This window comes from Megalobrama amblycephala, linkage group LG24 (genome assembly GCF_018812025.1).
Source record: "Megalobrama amblycephala isolate DHTTF-2021 linkage group LG24, ASM1881202v1, whole genome shotgun sequence".
In the NCBI taxonomy this organism is placed as follows: Eukaryota; Metazoa; Chordata; class Actinopteri; order Cypriniformes; family Xenocyprididae; genus Megalobrama; species Megalobrama amblycephala.
Window position 1 is genome coordinate 19,956,246 of NC_063067.1, and position 20,278 is coordinate 19,976,523.

Below are 20,278 nucleotides of genomic sequence, written 5' to 3' on the forward strand. Positions count from 1 at the left end.
AATAAAACAAACTGGAAACAGACACTGGAAGCAAAAAACATAGGCTACCTAATATAATAAAAGCTAAGCTAGCAGGCTAATCGAGTAGATGTATGCTATGCTAGTACATAAGCTAACTAAAAAAACAGTAAGAAAGAAAAATAATTGATTTCACAACCTATAGCTTCAGTTATATACTAGTATATGAACCATGTAATTTAAAAGACATGTTCATTACAACACATTTTAAACTATAATTCATTACATGATTTTGCAGGAATTATAATCAGCCGCTAAAAATACATCCCATTAAAAGTCCGTCGAACCAATGGGATCACTCGGGGTCCTAAAGGAGACCCGATTTCTGGGGGGACTCATAAATCTGTAAGATCTTACCTTCATGCTGTGGAAATACAAAACCGGAAGACAGAACACAACGAGCGCATTGCTGAAAAGGGGCGGAGCTACACATATGCTTCAATAAATATGCTGCCTTTTTCTTAACAGATACAATGTTTGTTCCCATGAATATAATGTGATGCTTTCAGACAGAAGTGTATAGCATTACACAAGTCTACTGTTGCTTTTACTTTTGAGCAGCTTCATGGGAAAGTGAATTTTTTGAAACTTTAGATTTTCCCCAGATTTGTCACGCTGGTATAGAGACACCTAAGCTAAGTTCTTCATTATCTTTGTGTCCGTTTGCCTTATACAATACCATTCAAAAGTTTGGGGTTGGTAAGATTTTTTTTTTTAAATGTCTTTAAAAGAAATCTGTTATGCTCACCAAGGCTGATTTGATCAAAAATACAGTTAAAACAGTAATACTGTGAAATATTTTTAGAATTTAAAATAGCTATTTCTATTTTAATATATTTTAAAAAGTCATTTATTCCTGTGATGGCAAAGCTGAATTTTCAGCATCATTACTCCAGTCTTCAGTGTCACATGATCCTTCAGAAATCATTAATATGCTGATTAGCTGCTCAAGAAATATTCTTTATTATTATCAATGCTGAAAATTGTTGTGCTGCTTAATATTTTTTGTGGAAACTGTGATATATCTGTTTTTGGATTCTTTGATCAAGAGAAAATTCGAAATAACAGCATTTATTTGATTCTTTTGTGCATTATCAATGTATTCACTGTCATGTTTGATCAAATGAATGCGTCCTTGCTGAATAAAAGTCTTAATTTCTTTTTTAAAAAAATTCTGATCCCAAACTCTGAAGCCAAAAAAGCTATAAAAAAAGAAAAAGAAAAAAAAATTCAGTGATATATTCATGTTTTGTTATACAGATGAATGATCTCAATTACCGGTAAAGTATTGCCTTTACACTGGATTGGAGACCAAGGCCCTGTGCTTTGTTTATGGCTTTAAAAGCCTTTTAGTCATGGTTTACAGCAGATCTGCCTCTTGTAGATGGATTGAACACATTAATGAGGTGATAAAAGAAGTTTCGTTCTGCTTCTCAATAGTTTCTGCTTCCCAGTTTCTTTATATAGTTTCTTAATATATTACTGAAATGTATAAATGATTCTTTGTTTTGTTTTCTTTTTTGCCTTTTTTATACTTATTGGATATGTGCCTGCTAGGAAGGTGTTGGCAACAGTCTGTCTGTGTTAAGAGAAAATGTAAATAAAAGGTCTGTTTTTATGAGGACAAATGTGTTGACAATGCAGTCATGTCCTCTGTGTGACTTGAAAGCAATAGACATTTCAAAAAGATAGTAACTTAGAAACCACTGAACACACGACTTTTCCTAATCTAAAGACAATTTATTACATGTACAAAAAGAAAACAAATATTAATAATAAAAGAAAGTGCTTAACTCCCAATGTGAATTGTCACTGCGATGCCACTTAGTACAAACAAATTATAAGTAAAACAGTGCAAACAGTCCATAGCCTTGAACAACAAATGGTGAACATTAAACAACTTAATAAAGTAATAAAAAACTATTTGACAACTATGGGGGGGTGATGATAAACACAACAACAGTTGATGTAATTTGACATTTACCAATTTGATTAATTGGACATTTTACAGCACTTACGTTTTATAAAATGACCACGGAATAATTTGCATTGTGAAATTTACATTTTAGTGGTTTCTATTATATAACATTTTTAATAAAATAAAATAATTTTTTAGAGATTTTTAAAGGATTTTTTTTTACTCCTTAACCTCTGAAACCACTTGCATTTCTTCTGGATTTTGATCTGGAGTCACACTGGTTTTTACTGCATGATCCTCCATAGCTTGAGGGACACGCGGAGCACGGTCTTCCTGTCTTATATGGAGCCTCTCCTACCCAGTTCCCCCTAGAACAGAAGAAGCAACATGTGCAAGTTTGATTACTTTCCCTTTTCTTTTTCTTGCAAAAAATCTTCTTCATAAAGTGCAACCATTATTTACTACATATTTAAGATTAAAATGACTGTATTGATACAGTAGAAAATGACTCTTACTTGATAGAATAGTTGCAAACCAGTAAGGTGGCCTGTTTCCATGTACTCCCAAACACATATATGTTTGAACACTTTCTGACAGCACATCCGATCTTATTGCTGGTGGCCCACACCATCTGAAAAGAAAAGTAATTACTAAAATTAATATATACTATCTATATGTGTGTGTATATATATATATATATAGACTGTCACATCAAATCAGCTCAAATCCAGTGGTCAAATCTGGCGTAATGGCTGCTCATTTTTTTTATGGAGACCCACCTGAGTGTAGTGTGTGCAGACAGAGCCACTGCATCCATTGGGGAAGGAGAAAGAGTGTCTCTCATCATACCAGGATCTTACCAGATCAACGATCGATCTGTATCTGCAAAATGAAAGAAATAATAACAAGAATGTATGTATAATCCAGAACCTACATGGTTTTCAGATATTAATTCATGCTGATACCATTAGAGTACCCATTTATTGTATGTTTTTGTAAAGGTCTGTACCTTCCAGAGATAATGGACAGATTCTGTCCAGTGTGCCGCAAGACATGAGGCGGTCCATGATCCCATATGCACTGAGATGCCCAGGACTCTGCAGATTTAGCCAGTCTCTCATCCCACACCTCACCAAGAAGAGAGAGGATAGATAAACAAATAATTAAAAGAATAGGTCACCCAAAAGCCCCATGGAATGGCAATGAATATAACTGAGGATGTCAAACAACATTATCATAAACATTGAACACACACTTCTGGAGCCATACATCATGAATTTTGTGAGGAACAGACTGAAATTTAACTTATCAAACTTCACTTTGGCCCTGAAGATGTCTGAAGCGTGAGCAACGACTCCTTTGAGTCGGCTTGTTTGCATCAGCGCTGCGCAGACCGATCGGCGTAAGACATCAAAGTACCGCGAGAGCGATTGGAGAGCAAACGACTCCTTATGGTTTTGAATCGCTCTCGCGATACTTTGATACGCCGATCGATCTGCGAAGCGCCGATGCGTCTCGAACAAGCCTATATCCTTTAAATGAATTATCCAATCTCTTTTTAAGTGACTTTCTTTCTGTTTTAAAGATGTTTTCTTTGGATTGTTTGACTACTCAAAAGAGAATATTGGCAAATATCACATAGCCTAATTAATTTGTGTTTCCTGCTAGCTAAATTCACATAAACAAATGTTTACTGGCTCTAAACCTCTATTTTCTCTATTCAAAGATGATATAGACAAGTACGTTATATGGAAACTATCCATGTTTATCTGTATTGCTTTAATGCTTTGATGTTTTGTATTGTTTAATCCTTTAGTTGAAATGGTTGTTTCTGAATTATTCAGACGCGCGAGTTCAACTCACTGACTGAAATTTGATGATTTTTAAATATGTAATATATATTTGATCACTTTTGTGATACATTTATGGTGAGTTTGAGTCCTTTTTGGAGATAGACACTTTCAGTCACAATACACTGCATGAAAAATACTATAGCGTCCAGCTTGTCTTGAAATTATGCATTAAGAAACTTTTTTTTTTTTTTTTTTTTTTTTTTTTTTTTTTGCGTGTTTGTTAAACCTAAAACATTAATAATGTTAAAAAAAAATGCCCTACCATATATTCCATATTTGCTGCAGGCGGGAAGACCTGTGAGCGCACGCGGTTGTGATAGTCCAGTAATGCCGTCATATCTTTGCTGGAGATGAAGCGTTTCCGCCGCGCTCGAGGTGCGCTGGTGTCGCTGCTGTTCCTCACTACAGCCTCCATGGAAACCTCATTGAGATGAAGCAGATCTGTTGCTCCGCTCATCGCCACTGCTGCGGTCATGCACGGCAGTGTCCACAGGGCGGCAGCAAAGAACAGCTGAGCGCAGGCCAAATTCATCTCGCTGCCTTCTGTCTGGTTGGCTACAGGTGCTTTATTTGTGGAAAGAGAATACAATGTCAACAATCTCTCACTGTATTAGCCAGCAAAATAACACTAAAGCCCAGGAACGTACAGTCCCTATTCAAGTGCACGTAGCCTATAGTTTAATCCTGCAATTCCTGTTAGTAAGAAGATAGCCAGACCAGTTCTCAAACCTGTCCTGGAGCACCCCCAACCCTGCACATTTTGTATGTCTCCCTCATTTATCACACCTCATTCAACTCATGAGCTCATTAGTAGAGACTGCAAGACCTGAAATGGGTGTGTCAGATATAGGGAGACATGCAAAGTGTGCAGGTCTGGACTGGGGGTACTCCGGGACAGGTTTGAGAACCATAGTAACAGAGAAACATATCAACATAGTGATATAATTAGCTGTGTAACATTTATAGTCCACCCAAAAAATTGCATATTGGCCTATATATAGTTAATTAGTATAATCTAATCCTACAATTTAATTTGTTAGTTATATCGACAGATGTTATTTTATATCTTGCTAAAAAGTTATAACTTTTATAATAAACATTATATAATAACTGTAAAATAAGTTTTTTATATATATATATATATATATATATATATATATATATATATATATATATATATATATATATATATATATATATTTAAACCTGTTATATGCACTGTAAAAAATCAAAAGTTGAGAAAACTTAAAAGTTTAAGGCAACAAACTTCAGAAGATTTTTTTAGTTTTCTCAACTTCAAAAAGTTTGTTGCCTTAAACTTTTCTCAACTTTTTATTTTTTACAGTGTGGTTTAATATATATATATATATATATATATATATATATATATATATATATATATATATATATATATATATATATATTCTTATCAAAGTGACATGGTTGACAGAGCAAACCATAGGGTTACATTGCAAAAACTCAGGGTTTAAACAAACTGACGAACATTACACACAAATGCCCTCACTTTTTGAAGGTATTATATACATGACCATCTCAACAACAAAGATCTTTCAATAAACTGCTTTACTTTTTTTTTTAATCAAATCTTAAAAAAGTGAATACATAATGGCTATTTAAGAGAAAATTGCAGCTTATACTTATGAATGTATTCCTGCAGTCTGAAGAAAGCGGGGGTCCTCAGCGGTCTTCACAGCACATAACTTCAGGAGTGATTCCAGCACTTTAGCACAGCCTGGAGAAGCGCAGCTGAAAAGATCTCCACTTAAACTCTGGCCTTTGCAAACAACGTCTTTGACATGTGTGGCAGCGAACTTTAACTGGGCCAACTCTCTAAGGCCATTTGACGTAAAAGAAAAGCCCTTGTCTCTTTTTCTTCCCCCACAGGGATGTTCCCAAGGTTCAGGAAACAATTTAATGGAAGGCTTTGCTTTTTCAGCACACACTCAGTATGGAAGCTCCAAACAGCCATGCTCTCCAACGGGATTTTAAGATTGATGACTTTTCAACAGTCATAGCTCTTCATTTCCATTACCTATGTGATTTTCAAATATTTTTTTTTACAGCTTTTTGGGCAACTTTCACCTCTGATTTCACATCAATATAGCATCCTTTGATTTGCATATACTATAGTAACTACAAAATAGCATACAGCACATGCACAGTAATATTCAAATACAAATGGGTTTTTACAATGCTTGTTTATAGTGGCTACGTTTGACTCTTGTTCCTTTAAATCATCAGTTTCTGTTCCTCGCTTATATTGGACATTTGTGATTTTTTGTTAGCTTTGGTTGGAGCTGCACTCAGCCATCCTGGCAAAATGTTTCAATAAAATAAATTGAATAAGCACAGGCAGTGATTTTATAAAAGGGAAGGAGTTGTTATATGAATTAAAGTCCAACTTTTAAAGGCATAGCCGAGTCAGCACATTGTTCCAGCTGTCTAGGTTTCCAGGAAGGACATGCCATGTGTAATATCTCTAGTCTCTGGGCAGTGCCAATATCCACTGCACAACTTCGACTGTCGCAACTACTGATCAGGGACATCGAGAACATCGACTTACAGATTCCGACTTTGTGGAAATTAGACTATGCAGAATATTCACCTCATCCTGAGCAGAAACTAAAAGTGCAGTATCAATATAGCGGGAGATTGGTTTCACCAAAGATTGTTACGCATTACTACATTACTAAAGATTATTGGTTAATTGTTACGACATGTGTCAACTGCTGTGAAATGTTAGATGTCTGGAGCTAAGGGCATGTCTGTAAAATTTACAGACACAGAAAAATGCAAGGAGATGCAAAAACGACAATGTTGGAAAGACACCAACTTTATTTCCAATTAATAATTTCCCATTTAAAGGGTTAGTTCACCCAAAAATGTCATTTATTACTCACCCTTACTGTCGTTCTACACCCGTAAGACCTTCGTTCATCTTCGGAACACATAAAGGTAATAAAAACATATTTAAATCAGTTCATGTGAGTTCAGTGGTTCTACCTTAATATTATAAAGCGACAAGAATACTTTTTGTGCGCCAAAACCCCCCAAAATAACGACTTTATTTAACAATATAGTGATGGGCTGAGCTTTATGAATCGAATCAGTGACTCGGATCTCCTATCAAACGGCTAAACTCCTGAAATCATATGACTTTGGCGCTCCGAGTCACTGATTCGATTCGTAAAGCTCCGAAGCAGTGTTTTGAAATCGGCTATATTGTTTAAAAGTCGTTATTTTGGCATTTTTTTGGCGCACAAAAAGTATTCTCGTCGCTTAATAATATTAAGGTAGAACCACTGAACTCACATGAACTGTTTTAAAGGTGCCATCGAACGTTTTTTTACAAGATGTAATATAAGTCTAAGGTGTCCCCTGAATGTGTCTGTGAAGTTTCAGCTCAAAATACCCCATAGATTTTTTTTAATTAATTTTTTAAACTGCCTATTTTGGAGCATCATTAACTATGCACCGATTCATGCTGCGGACCCTTTAAATGCTCACGATCCCCGCCCCCCGGAGCTCGCGCTTGCCTTGAACAGCATAAACAAAGTTTACACAGCTAATATAACCCTCAAAATGGATCTTTACAAAGTGTTCGTCATGCAACATGTCTAATCGTGTAAGTACAGTGTTTATTTGGATGTTTACATTTGATTCTGAATGAGTTTGAGGCTGTGCTCCGTGGCTAACGGGCTAAAGCTAACATTACACACTGTTTGAGAGATTTACAAAGAATTAAGATGCATTTATGAATTATACAGACTGCATTTATGAATTATACAGACTGCAATTCACTGTCTCCGTGAATACAGTAAGAAACGATGGTAACTTTAACCACATTTAACAGTACATTAGCAACATGCTAACGAAACATTTAGAAAGACAATTTACAAATATCACTAAAAATATCATGATATCATGGATCATGTCAGTTATTATCGCTCCATCTGCCATTTTTCTCTATTGTTCTTGCTTGTTTACCTAGTCTGATGATTCAGCTGTGCACATCCAGACGTTAATACTGGCTGCCCTTGTCTAATGCCTTGATCATGGGCTGGCATATGCAAATATTGGGGGCGTACACGCCGACTGTTACGTAACAGTCGGTGTTATGTTGAGATTCGCATGTTCTTCGGAGGTCTTTTAAACAAATGAGATTTATATAAGAAGGAGGAAACAATGGAGTTTGAGACTCACTGTATGTCATTTCCATGTACTGAACTCTTGTTATTCAACTATGCCAAGGAAAATTCAATTTTTAAACTAACCCTTTAATACACTACCATAAATACAGCCACAATGAAAACACCCAAATGACATGAATACAATATGTAAAGATATGATTTAAGCAATAAATCCATCAAAAACTACAGCACTATTGACACATTTTGAAATGCTAACTCGTGACAAATGTCACTGCCTGAGAATCTCAAAATTGATTGTGCCTATCATTTGCTCTTATTTGCTTTTTGCCACTTTTAATCTATCACAATCCATTCGTTCTTACTAATAAAGTCAAAAGTAATAGAACAGAAAGATAATAACACCTTTAAATGAGAATGCTTTAGAATTCCAGTTTGTTTTTTGGCCTCACAGCTAATGTAAGTGATGAATTTAGTACAGCATTATAAGCAAAATATAGTGAAAATCAAAATAATAAAGAAATAAAGCCTTTACTTGAGCTTTTTGTTCAGCATGTACCTGTATAGTTAAGGCTTAGCGCCTTCAAAGGAAACTTTTAAAGTTAGCAGTCATCCTCAAACTGCCACGGTCGGCGGGGTCAAGGTTCAACTCGAGGCCTATTTGGAAGACTTTCTGTTGGCCTACTATATAGGCAAGAGAGCCGTAACTTGTTCTCTGTCTGGACAAACATATGATGTCACTTCTTAACATACAAAATGTTGCAATGTTTTTGTCTTTGTAGACAAACTGCACAAGTTTAGTCATTCCATTGACGAGACGCATATGTAAACGTTCTTCCCCGGGTCAAATGTTCGACAGCTTCATGTGCACGTGTGACATATACAGAACTCTAAGCTACAATGACTCCTTGTGGAGTGGAGCGTTTAAAAATAGCCACAGGCACGTCTCTGTCAATTTTGTCACATACTTAATAGTGTTGTCATCACACATCAAAGGAGGTGATGAATGTTGAGCAGAAATATCAAATGAATCACTGCATGTACAAGCACTAGCTATAGCTTAGAAATCATTCGCATAATGTTACCTTGACTGCACCTCATTCATGCTTCCCATCTGCATAATGCTCAAGGATCCTTGTGCATTGTGGGAATGAAAGAGAGAGAAAAAGTGACTTAAAAAGGTGCACAGCTGTGCCATTATCTCCTCCACAGCAATGAAAAGGACAGTCGGGTCTTTCTTTGTATGAATCACGTCATTTAGCATAAATCCAGGGCTTCCCATTCCCTGCTGCTGCTCCATTTCTTATGTCAGCAGTCCAAACTTTGTTTTGGCAGCCCTGAAAACAAATTTACTAAGTGATGTAGCTGTTCATGGTGATGGATAGTTTTGAAGAGAACAGAAACAATGGGTCTGTTCTGACCACTGGTTATTCTCATTACACATTGATTTAGCAGTTACACCTTTACAGCAGTGAAACTAACTATTCATATGCAGATATAGGCTAGACCTTATATTGACACAATTTGACTGACAAAAGTGGATTGAACTAGTCCTATTGTTTTTTTGTCAGCCCATGACCCTGGAGTTGCACCATTTCCTACCAGTTAACTAGGCCTACTGGAAAGCCTGCATTTAATTAAAAAAGTATTAATAATCATAGCAGAAAAATATTACCAATGTAAAATCTGTGAACAAATAACATTGATAAACAGAAAATATAATCAGTAAATTCATGTGAATAAGCAAATTATTCAACTGATTAAATATTACCAACTACTGTAATTCAGTTAATCAAATTATTTTGTCCTCAAATCATTAAAAAGGGATAATTTACCCCAAAATAGCCGTTAGAATCACCGGTTTCTATAGAAACCGTCAGACGCGCGCCTCCGAAGAGACAAGCATTTAGGTCTGCGCATGCGCATTAGCTTGATCCAGCCTGAAAAATACCGTTTTTTTTGTCATGATTCGAGCGTTTAGAAACTAAATTTATGAGCCGGTTGTTGTTAGATTTCATTGGTGATTTCAAATATGAAATTTAATCGTAAGGTTGGCGAACAGTTTTGGAGAATTTTATGTTTCCCCATTCAAAAAGATAGGAGCTGCATGATGCCCAGGATGCCCGAGAGGCGTTTCAAAGATGGCCGCCGAGTGAAATGACTTGTCTTAAACTTTTACTGTCTATGGTCTTAAAGGGACTTTGATAATAGTCACAAAAATGAAAATTCTATAAATTCATCATTTACTGTATTTCTTTGTGGAACGCAAAAGAAGTTATTATGAAGAATGTTTTTGCCCATACAATGCAAATCAAAAGGGTCCAAAACAACACTGGACCCCCTGATGTTCACTGGATGGACAGAAAAAAAAATTAAAATTGACTTCTTTTGTGTTGCACAGACAAAAAGAAAGTCATGTTTGGAACGACATGAGGGCGAGTAAATAATTTTCAATTTTTGATTGTACTATCCCTTTTAAGAGTTTGTGTGACTTTTTAGCACATACCATAATTATATTTCTCCCATATATGTGGGGATCTGTAAAGGTCCATTTTATGAAGCACTCATGGTGTCAAGCTGTAACATTTCAGATTTACTGTCAGGAATGCCCTGAGGAAGAGACAAAGCCATAACTCATTGAGGCCCCCTTCTGTGAGACAGTATGAAGTGGGTCAAGCTTGGGTGAAACACCTCTAGACAATCAGGCTAGAAACAGTCCCACTTCCTCTAATATGACATCATCTTGTCTAGACACTTACAATAATAATAATAAAAAATATGTAAATAAATTAAATCTCATGGAATTATTTTAATTTCTTTCTATAGGGTATAAAAATGTATATTTACAGGTTTTTATGTTTAAATCAGCTATTCAGCAGGCTGGTATTTGATGTTTATGTAAAAATACATCTAAAATGAATATAGGCTTAAAATAAAGAGAATTTGGTTTGAATATCCTGTGAAAGGTCTTTGTTTAGTGTCTGAAGTGTCTGTGTTTAGGTCTGTTCAGCTAACAGATGTTTCTAAGATGACCTCCAGTTCATCAAAATCATATTAGGTTTCTTCTTTTGGTGATTCCTGACTGCATCCAGGTCCAAACTGGATTTAATTATTAAAATAAGAGTCCAAATGCACCTGTATGGCTTCCAAGTGTAATTGTTTCAGAGATTTACAGATGATTTTTTAAATCCATGGCAATCACTTTTAAAACACCATTATTTCACATCCTGTCAGACTGCTCTGTCTGGCACAATGTGTGGAAGCAGAATGGAGAGACAACATAGCCAAATGGCACACATGCTTGGAACTTTTGCCTCTGGATAAATACAGTCTTGCCAATAACGAACAAGGGCAAACCTGTGGAATTTTCCAAGTTGCCTAAATTTAAAATAAAATCATTATTATTATTATTTTAATTAATAATTGTACATTGTTATCTGTTCTCTCAAATGTATCTGTAAATCTTCAGGTTTGAGTCTCATTTAGGTGAAAACAGTGGTTTTTAACAAATGTGTATCAACACTACAATGTGCGATAAAAACTGAGCAGATGGGATGAGATGATACTTTGGTGACCATTTTTAAGAGTCTCAAGGTTTTTCGTGACTATTTTATAGTGCCACCTATTGGACAGTAAAGGCCTATGTTAAAAAAAAAACTCTCTTCAAAGAGTGAAAAACTACTAGGTGATAAAGATTTTATGTAGGCCTAATATTTTGTCATGCTTTAAAATAGCTATATTAGTTTAACCCTTTGAACTCACATTTAAACAACGTCTGTTCGGGTATTCTTATCTCATACGATGAGGAAAGATTTTAATTCTGTCAGTAGGCTACTGTGAGTTCGTGATTATTATTATTTTTATTTATTTATTATAATGACGGCACACTGAGCAACTCATCCGATTCCAGTTTGCGAAATTACAACAACAACTACTAGAGCGAAGATTTCGCTAATGCATATTAATCAATAGCGCTGACGTGTTTGTAACCTTCCTATGGCGGACGTCTGACTCGGTCTGACTCTTTAATATTAATTAGGTTATGGTAAAGTTGCTCAGTAGCCATTCTCCAATGGCGAACGCTTGCTCATGAATATTAATCAGCAGCCCGTAACCGTCAACCATAGTAGGATTCGTAGTAGTATGGTTTCTGTTTCCGCATTCAAATACGCTCAGCACATAGAACAACATGGCTGCTATAGGCAGCATAGTGAACAATTTGGCTTGTTTCTGGAGACAGCCATGTACCCGTACTTATTTACCGCACTTGTTTATTTGTATTTCGTTTACAGGATCGCTTTTGAAAATGATGGACCTCGTGCCGGAGAGCTACTTCAGTAGCAGTAGAAATATTTTAAATCTGTGAGTACAAGTCTATGGTAGCTACCTTACCCAGCTAGAACTGATTGAAACACAGTAACACTAACGTATTTTACTAGAAATGTGTTCGTTTTTAGAATAAAATAAAATAATATGCAATATATACAATAATAAAAGCAACGCGTGATATTGACAACTTACTATGACATTGATGTTTGGCTCAAAGTCATTTCAACTTTTTTTACTTTCAGATATTTTGTGAAAATTTCTTGGGGATGGACCATTGTTTTGCTTCTGCCTTTCATCATTTACTCCAACTCCTTCAACAAAAGCCACACGTTTGTGTTGAGGCGGCTTACATCACTACTGGTAGCAACCCTCATTTGGTACACCTGCACTGAGACTTTTTTCTACATTGAAGACATTACAGGTTCATGTTATGAGTCAGACAACATGCAAGTCATCCATGGTGACATTACCACAAAAACTGCATGCAAGAAGGCTGGATTCATTTGGGATGGATTTGACATATCAGGACACTCCTTCATCTTGGCTTACTCTTCTCTTGTGATTGTGGAGGAAATGGTGCCCATGTTACACATAACTGATGTTTACAGAAAAGCTCCTCTTGATTTTCTGTATATAGCACTTAATGCGATTGTGGTCATCTGGATATGGATGTTTGGATGCACTTCTGTGTATTTCCATGATCTTATTGACAAGATTCTAGGGACCTTGTGCGGGATATTAGGGTGGTACGTGACCTATGTTGTTTGGTACCCATTTCGCTTTTCTCCAGGTCTCCCTCCACAGCAGAAACAACATGCTTAGTATGAGAACTAAGTGCACTACAACAAGCTTCACATATCTGTACTGTTTGTTTTGTGAGATGTATGATGGGTTAGCCGACCATGTGGTGCAGAAGGCAGCTGGTGTTCCTAAAATGACAATCTGTAATCTGAGAAGTCCCAACTGAACCTTATTGTTGCCTTCAAAAGTTTTGTGGCTTTATACAGAGCTGGAATAATAAACTTGACAGTAAATTTAGCTTGTACATTAGTCTGCTGCTACATTCTGTAATTAACCTGTAATCATAAGCTGAGCTGCCTTTTAACATTAAATATGTAGACTTTTTCCCCCTTGACACTAGTTTTAATATTTTTATTGCGCTATTTATTGATTAATTTGGAGGTCAGAGAATTAAAGCGCAATACATTTGTTATATTCTTGCATTGTGTTTAATAGGACCATTTTAAGTGTTCTAGCTGCCTGAAGGCCAAACTGTTGTTCGTTCAAATGTGCCATTGTTAGACTCATTATTCGCAGTTGTCGTCATTCCTCATATCACTGATGATAAAAATCTGATCAGTTTATTTGTTATTTCTTGGAAAAACCAAAAACGATCTAAAATGTACTGTTTGGAATATTGTAAGAATGTCTGGGGACTGGATTGTTGTTTGAGTGATACATTTAAATTAATATTTATCTGGTTATAAGTATTTTTTGCAGGTTTGAGGAGCAATGCAAATTTTCTAAAATACAAATGATGGTTATGGAGGACACATCCATTAGCCATTTCATCATCATTGCCATTGCAATAATGCTTTGTGTAATATCAGTATTTCAAAGAACGCAAACCAGACATGTTATTATTGTGTTGAGTTATTGTACTGTACCCATTTCAACTGATGTGATGACATGGACATCTTGTTAGTGTAACAACATATCACTTTTATTTAATTCATTATGGTGTTTGTTTGAATAAATAAATATCTTTGGATTGAGGACTTCTAGTAAACTTTTTATTCTGTTGTGCATTTTCTTTTATTTTGTTACAAGGTAAGACTGTAAACTCAATGAAATGTCTCACATCATCCTCTATTCCTCTTACACTTATCTCTGTTTTCGGTGCTGTAGGAAAATTCTGGATGTTTCTGGACAAATGTTGCAGGATTGATGATGCACAGTAATAATGCATGTCATAGGAGAAACGCTGCCCCCCTTTTCTGCCATCATGATTGGTACAGTCCAAGCCTCTGTCATTGGTGCTTTAAAACCTGGATGTTGCTAGAATGTGCCTTTTAGAGTAAGGGAGGGGGGGTTGTGCTCATAGAACTGCGGGTTATTACAGCATCGTCACTATCTGCGTGCAGCATCCCAGACAGGTGCAGAGAGTACAGGCTAGAGCTCTGAAAATACGTAAAGACTTTTTTAAGTAAGCTAAATCAGATTCAAAGCTGTGACCATGACCCAGGGAAAGGTAAGCATTTTTATTCTTTACTATGTTTTTTAAGATTTTATCATTTATATTTATGTGTAATTTCTCAAGGATTTTCTTTTTCTTTGAATTCATAGTGGTCTGGATGACTGAATATTCTTTTATGTGCTAGTCTGTCTGCACTGTTCTGGTTTTGTCTCTGTTTAAATGATGGTCCAGTGACGCTGAAAGTAGCTTTGTCATGTTTTGGATTTGTGCCTTATGTTTTTTATCTGATTTATTCTATCTATTCTATAGTGCTACATATTGATATTTTTGCTTTAGGAGTGTTTTTTCATTTCTTAAAATGCTGTTATATCATCTATCATAATGTTTTACAACTGTGCATGAGAATTAGAAAAGAATGCAAGACATTTATTTTCACGTGTTTTCCTGATTGAACAGATATGATTTAAATTTCCATAGTTTCAACTACATCTGCAAGGGATCTTTTTATTTTCTGGGAACAAGGTTTTTCCTCAGTTGCCATTAAAGGGATAGTTCACACAAAAAATGAAAATTCTGTCATCATTTACTCAACCTCAAGTAGTTCCAAACCTTTATGAATTTCTTGTTTCTGCTGTGAACAAAGGAAGATATTTGGAAGAATGTCATTAACCAAACATCTCTCTCACCCCATTGACTACCATAGTAGGAAATATAAAGACTCAAAGGAAGATATTTGGAACAATGTCAATAACCATACAGATCTCTCCCGCCATTGACTACCATAGTAGGAAAAATAAATACTATGGTAGTCAATGGGGGTTGAGATCTGCTTGGTTACAAACATTCTTCCTTTGTGTTCAGCAGAACAAAGAAATCCCTACAGGTTTGGAACAACTTGAGATTGAGTAAATGATGACAGAATTTTCATATTTGGGCAAACTATCCCTTTAAGGTACAAAGCGTCTCTTAAGGTGGCTTGTGATGTCATTTACCCAGAGTAAACTCTCCTATTACAGTGAATCAGTCATTGATAAGTAATGGCTGTATAAATTACACAGTCTCTCCATTCTCAGTTACTGTAGTGCATACTTTTGGATGGCATTATGTACAGTGATTTACCAATGAATGCATAGTGTAGCCATATGGTTAAAAATATTGTCCTGATAGATGAATAATGTAATGAATGAAAACCAGGTTCTGTAACAATACCTTGTTTAATGAAAAACCAATAGATTGCCATTGAGTGCATATGAATAACAAATAAACTTTAATATGTTTTACAGCTTTCAGTAGCAACAAACAAGTCAGAGAATGGCTTGGATGTTCAGCCGGTGGCCTCAGATCCTCCAAGTTATCATGAGGCAACTGCTGGTAATATTACTTTTTTTCCTTAGTAAATTAAACTGATCTGCACTAATTATTAGATTAGTTAATTGAATGCTAAAGCATTTTGGTAACTATGCACTACTATACTTTGGGAACACCAATGGCAGTCACTGTGGATGTTTTTTAAGATTTCCTTTTGTTGTTGGAAGGTGGCAGCCCTTGTTATAGTGGAGCTTATCCCGAAGATGGTGAGATGCTCACAGAATTCAGCTGGGATGACCGAAGGATCAGGAGGATATTCATCCGCAAGGTATCATTGCCTTCTGTTTAGTGATCCTGATTTGCTGTGGATGATATGAAGTGAATTAATAACACCTACAATTTCCTGTAGGTGTACACCATCCTGATGCTCCAGCTTTCTGTCACATTTGCCTTTGTGTCTCTTTTCGTTTTCTGGTGAGTGTGTGTGCTAAAACTTTCATAATGCATTGTTCTTTTTTTTTAAGCTTGATTAACAAATATGTCTTGTGTATCTTTTAGTAAACCCGTGAAAGATTACATTCATACCAACCCTGGCTGGTATTGGGCATCATAGTAAGTAAAATTCCTCACTTTAAGGTTGATGTTTTGAAATGTAAATATGAAAATTCTGTTGGAATTTAGACAGCTTTAAGTTCACTTTAAAATGAAATTTACCCCAAGATTTACTCACCCTCAAGCCAGGTGTATATGACTTTCTTCTTTCTGATGAACACAATCGGAGGTATATTAATAAATATCCTGACGCGTCCAAGCTTTATAATGGCAGTGAATGGGACCAACGAGTATGAAGCTGAAGAAAGTGCATCCATCCATCATAAACATACTCCACACGGCTCTGAGGGGTTACTAAAGGCCTTCTGAAGTGAAGCGATGCGTTTGTGTATGAAAAATATACATATTTAACAAGTTATAAAGTAAAATATCTAGCTTCCACTAGACTGCCTTCCGTATTCAACTTACGAAATGTAAAACTCTCGCTTTCCAAACGCTTACGCTACGTCCTACGCCTTCCCTATTCAACTTATGAAAAGACGATGCGTCAGTTATGCTTTTTTCGTAAGTTGAATACAGAATGTGGTCTGGCGGAATATTTATAACTTGTTAAATATGTATATTTTTTACACAAAAGCGTCGCTTCACTTCAGAAGGTCTTTATTAACCCCCCAGAGCCGTGTGGAGTACGTTTATGATGGACGGGCGCACTTTCTTGAGCTTCAAACTCATTGATCCCGTTCCCTGCTATTATAAAGCTTGGAAGCGTCAGGATATTTATTAATATAACTCAGATTGTGTTCATCAGAAAGAAGAAAGTCATATACACCTAGGATGGCTTGAGGGTGAGTAAATCTTGGGGTACTTTCCATTTTAATCCTTTCAATACAGTAATTCAGTGCTAGTGTAAGTTAGTATGTGTGCTTTATGTGTTGTAATACATTGTTATCCACTATGTATAATGGCTTGATTGTCTTTTTCTCTCAATAGTGCAGTGTTTTTTGTCACATATCTGACCCTGTCCTGCTGCCGTGGACCCCGGTGAGTGTACCTGTAGTCTAGACAGATGCATATCACTAATGCAAAATATACTATTACATCATATCATAATTAATTTCCATTCAACATTCTCATGTATTTCTACTCTTATCTTTTTTACTTACAGGAGGCAGTTCCCATGGAATCTGATTCTGCTCACAATCTTTGTGAGTATTAAAACAAACAGAACAACCATAATAACAACATCTCAGATACACCAGACTAGTCAGTGCTAGTGCTGGACTAGAAGTACTGCTCAAGAACAAGCCTGTTGTCACATTTAAATGTGTAATCTTTCTTCTCCTGCTCTAGACTCTGTCTCTTTCTTACATGACAGGAACGTTGTCCAGGTACAGTTTCAAGTTATATGTACATCATGTCTTTTTTTTTTTACATAATAACAAAGCTCAAGTGTGGCCTGCATTCATGGTTGCATATTCATATTACCCCTTTGTCCTTCTTGTCCTACTTTTACAATATGCCGTTACTGCATGTATAAAAAAAATGAATGAAAGTGAAATCTTTTTGCATGTATCAAGGTGTCATGTCTTTTATAGGCCCATTTCTTATTGAAATATTCCCCCTCTGGCTGTATCTCTTTAGCTACTACAATACTTCATCTGTCGTCATCTGCCTGGGAATTACCATCTTGGTCTGTCTTGCAATTACAATCTTTAGCTTCCAAACCAAGGTTAGTATTTTTGAAGCAACACATATTGCCATTTTTCTTGAATGCAGTCATTTTCAAATGTAATCTGGAATATATTTATTTACAGATTGATATTACTTCATACCAAGGTGTGCTGGTGGTCTTCTGCACAGTAGTGTTTATTTGCGGAATTGTCCTGGCATTCATCCTGCCCTTTGCATATGTAAGTACTTATGACAAAGATAATAGAATAACACAAGACGTGTCACTCGTATTGTTTTGAATGGGAGAAAGTGTAACGCGCAATATGGCGGAATAAGTCCCGCCTTCTAAATAAGAGCCAATCGCCGACTGGTAAAGTCATCGCGTCACTGCAGCAGCCGTTAGAAGCACCGGTTTCTATAGAAACAGTCAGACGCGCGCCTCTGAAACATGGCAGAAGAGACGCGCATTTAGGTCTGCGCATGCGCATTAGCTTGATCCAGCCTAAAAAATACAGTTTTTTGTCATGATTCGAGCGTTTGGATAAAACATTTATAAGACAGCTGTTGTCATATTTCATTGGTGATTTCAAATATGAAATGTAATCGTAAGGTTGGCGAACAGTTTTGGAGAATTTGATGTTTCCCCATTCAAAGAGATAGGGCATGCCCAGGATGCCCGAGTGGCGTTTCAAAGATGGCCGCCGAGTGAAATGACTTGTCTTAAAGGGACTTTGCTTATGATTGATTGATTGATTGATTGTTTGTTTGGAAGATTTATTATATCTCACCAGGACTTTAATATTCACAGAAATGAGAATGTACTTTGACAAAGGCTCTTCTCTCTCCTACAGGTTCCATGGTTGCACGTTGTGTATGCTGCCTTGGGAGCAATACTGTTTTGCATGGTACATAATTATAAAATAATTTCAACTCAGATCAATATTAAATGTTAATGCATTTTGGTGAGTAGCCAAAAGCACGATAGTGTACAGTCAGCATATCATTACTGCAAAATAAACCAGACCGCACGCAGCATTATCTCTAGTGTCTGTTATTGTCATCTAATTATTTTCATCCTTTTGTCTTTTAGTTCCTGGCATTTGACACGCAGATGCTGATGGGAAGCAAGCGATACACCATAAGTCCTGAGGAATACATCTTTGCCACCCTCAGCATATACCTGGACATTGTTTACATCTTCTCTTTCTTTCTCCAGTTGTTTGGTACTCCTGAACGGCAGTGAAAGTGCTGTTTAACCTGAAGCTCTTATGGCTCTCCTGAGTGTCTTTTGTCCCTCTGGTCTGAGTGATCTTGTCCTCTCCAGCATGATATGGATATTCAGTGCACGCTGTTTAGTTCCCTCTCCTCAGATATTATCACGTGTCATGTGTTTATCCTGTAGTAGAAAGGATATACATAACACATGCACACTGGTAAAACTTTAACAACATCCATCTAGTTTTACACATGGTGCCATAGAAAACAAAATAGAAAATAGTAAATACATTTGTGAAACCTATATGATGTCATTAGCAGTGAAAGTGCATGTAATATTTGGTCAGACTCAGATAGGAGCACAAGCAGCATCACATTGAGGTGTGTATTTATCCATCTATTCCCTCTTTGTGAATGACTCTGCAAAAGTTTCATAATGTGAGATCACAGCATGAGGACATTTTAACAAATCATTCCAAGAAACTATACATAGTGAATATTTTTTGAACAGCTGGCTGGATTTGAGGAGAGCACATATGAATCGAATGAACATTACTGATTTAATTTGCAAAAACATATTTTTATATGTTATGAATTTTTTCATTGGGCAATTTTCACTGCCATTTTAAAGTCATTGACTTGTTTGAGATGTGCTTTGTTGAGCATTATTATTTTATTTAGCCCTGTATGTATTATTAATTCATTCATTACACAGAATTTTAATGTATTATCATAGTACATATCTATTTTTGAAGAAAATGAATTATTTTGAATGACTTTGGTTCACAAAAAGAGTGCAAAATCACTGTAGCTGCGTTTAAACAGAATGCAGTGCTACATATAATTTTTCATGTTTGTGGTCTTTACTGTAAAGATGTATGTTGCAATAAAAAAGAAAAGGTTTATCAGAGTAAATAAATGTAAAAGTTTTTTTTCTTCCTGAAAACAAATAAAATTCCAAACCCCTCATATGTGTATAGGTGTGTTGTCATTGGTAATAGCCTGTTATAGATCAACACAATGCTCTCACGTTAAAAAAGGAACAAGC

General features: G+C 36.0%; 3 protein-coding genes across 4 annotated transcripts; 2 read left to right on the plus strand and 1 right to left on the minus strand.

Moving 5' to 3' along the window:
* Positions 1-1,737: 1,737 nt before the first annotated feature.
* Positions 1,738-4,594, minus strand: r3hdml (R3H domain containing-like). Of its 2 annotated transcripts, none has more exons than XM_048177419.1 (6): positions 4,437-4,594; positions 4,052-4,353; positions 2,946-3,064; positions 2,716-2,818; positions 2,452-2,567; positions 1,738-2,304 (listed from the first exon to the last, which is right to left on the minus strand). In XM_048177419.1, the coding sequence occupies exons 2-6, from the start codon at positions 4,319-4,321 to the stop codon at positions 2,163-2,165; spliced, it is 750 nt and encodes a 249-aa protein (XP_048033376.1). In that variant the 5' UTR covers positions 4,322-4,353; positions 4,437-4,594; the 3' UTR covers positions 1,738-2,162. The 2 variants fall into 2 exon arrangements, with proteins under 2 accessions (XP_048033376.1, XP_048033377.1); XM_048177420.1 differs by having other exon boundaries at positions 4,519-4,543.
* A 7,474-nt stretch (positions 4,595-12,068) lies between these two features.
* fitm2 (fat storage inducing transmembrane protein 2) lies at positions 12,069-14,065 on the plus strand. The gene is made up of 2 exons (XM_048177418.1): positions 12,069-12,320; positions 12,530-14,065. The coding sequence occupies exons 1-2, from the start codon at positions 12,148-12,150 to the stop codon at positions 13,107-13,109; spliced, it is 753 nt and encodes a 250-aa protein (XP_048033375.1). The 5' UTR covers positions 12,069-12,147; the 3' UTR covers positions 13,110-14,065.
* Positions 14,066-14,355: 290 nt separating this feature from the next.
* On the plus strand, positions 14,356-20,199 carry LOC125259625 (protein lifeguard 2-like). Its single transcript, XM_048177411.1, has 12 exons — positions 14,356-14,538; positions 15,768-15,855; positions 16,020-16,120; positions 16,202-16,266; positions 16,351-16,404; positions 17,335-17,385; positions 17,510-17,549; positions 17,695-17,732; positions 17,986-18,073; positions 18,159-18,254; positions 18,867-18,920; positions 19,106-20,199. Exons 1-12 carry the CDS (start codon positions 14,524-14,526, stop codon positions 19,256-19,258), a joined length of 843 nt encoding a protein of 280 aa, XP_048033368.1. The 5' UTR covers positions 14,356-14,523; the 3' UTR covers positions 19,259-20,199.
* The last annotated feature ends 79 nt before the right edge of the window (positions 20,200-20,278 follow it).

Coding starts and splice junctions, on each gene's coding strand:
- r3hdml (XM_048177419.1), bottom strand. CDS start 4,321: ATGAATTTGGCCTGCGCTCAGCTGTTCTTTGCTGCCGCCCTGTGGACA. Junction 3,065..4,051: donor CAGCAAATATGGAATATATG/GTAGGGCATTTT, acceptor CTTCTTGGTGAG/GTGTGGGATGAGAGACTGGC. Junction 2,819..2,945: donor CTGTCCATTATCTCTGGAAG/GTACAGACCTTT, acceptor TTCATTTTGCAG/ATACAGATCGATCGTTGATC.
- fitm2 (XM_048177418.1), top strand. CDS start 12,148: ATGGCTGCTATAGGCAGCATAGTGAACAATTTGGCTTGTTTCTGGAGA. Junction 12,321..12,529: donor AGTAGAAATATTTTAAATCT/GTGAGTACAAGT, acceptor TTTTACTTTCAG/ATATTTTGTGAAAATTTCTT.
- LOC125259625 (XM_048177411.1), top strand. Junction 15,856..16,019: donor TTATCATGAGGCAACTGCTG/GTAATATTACTT, acceptor TGTTGTTGGAAG/GTGGCAGCCCTTGTTATAGT. Junction 17,733..17,985: donor ATGACAGGAACGTTGTCCAG/GTACAGTTTCAA, acceptor GTATCTCTTTAG/CTACTACAATACTTCATCTG.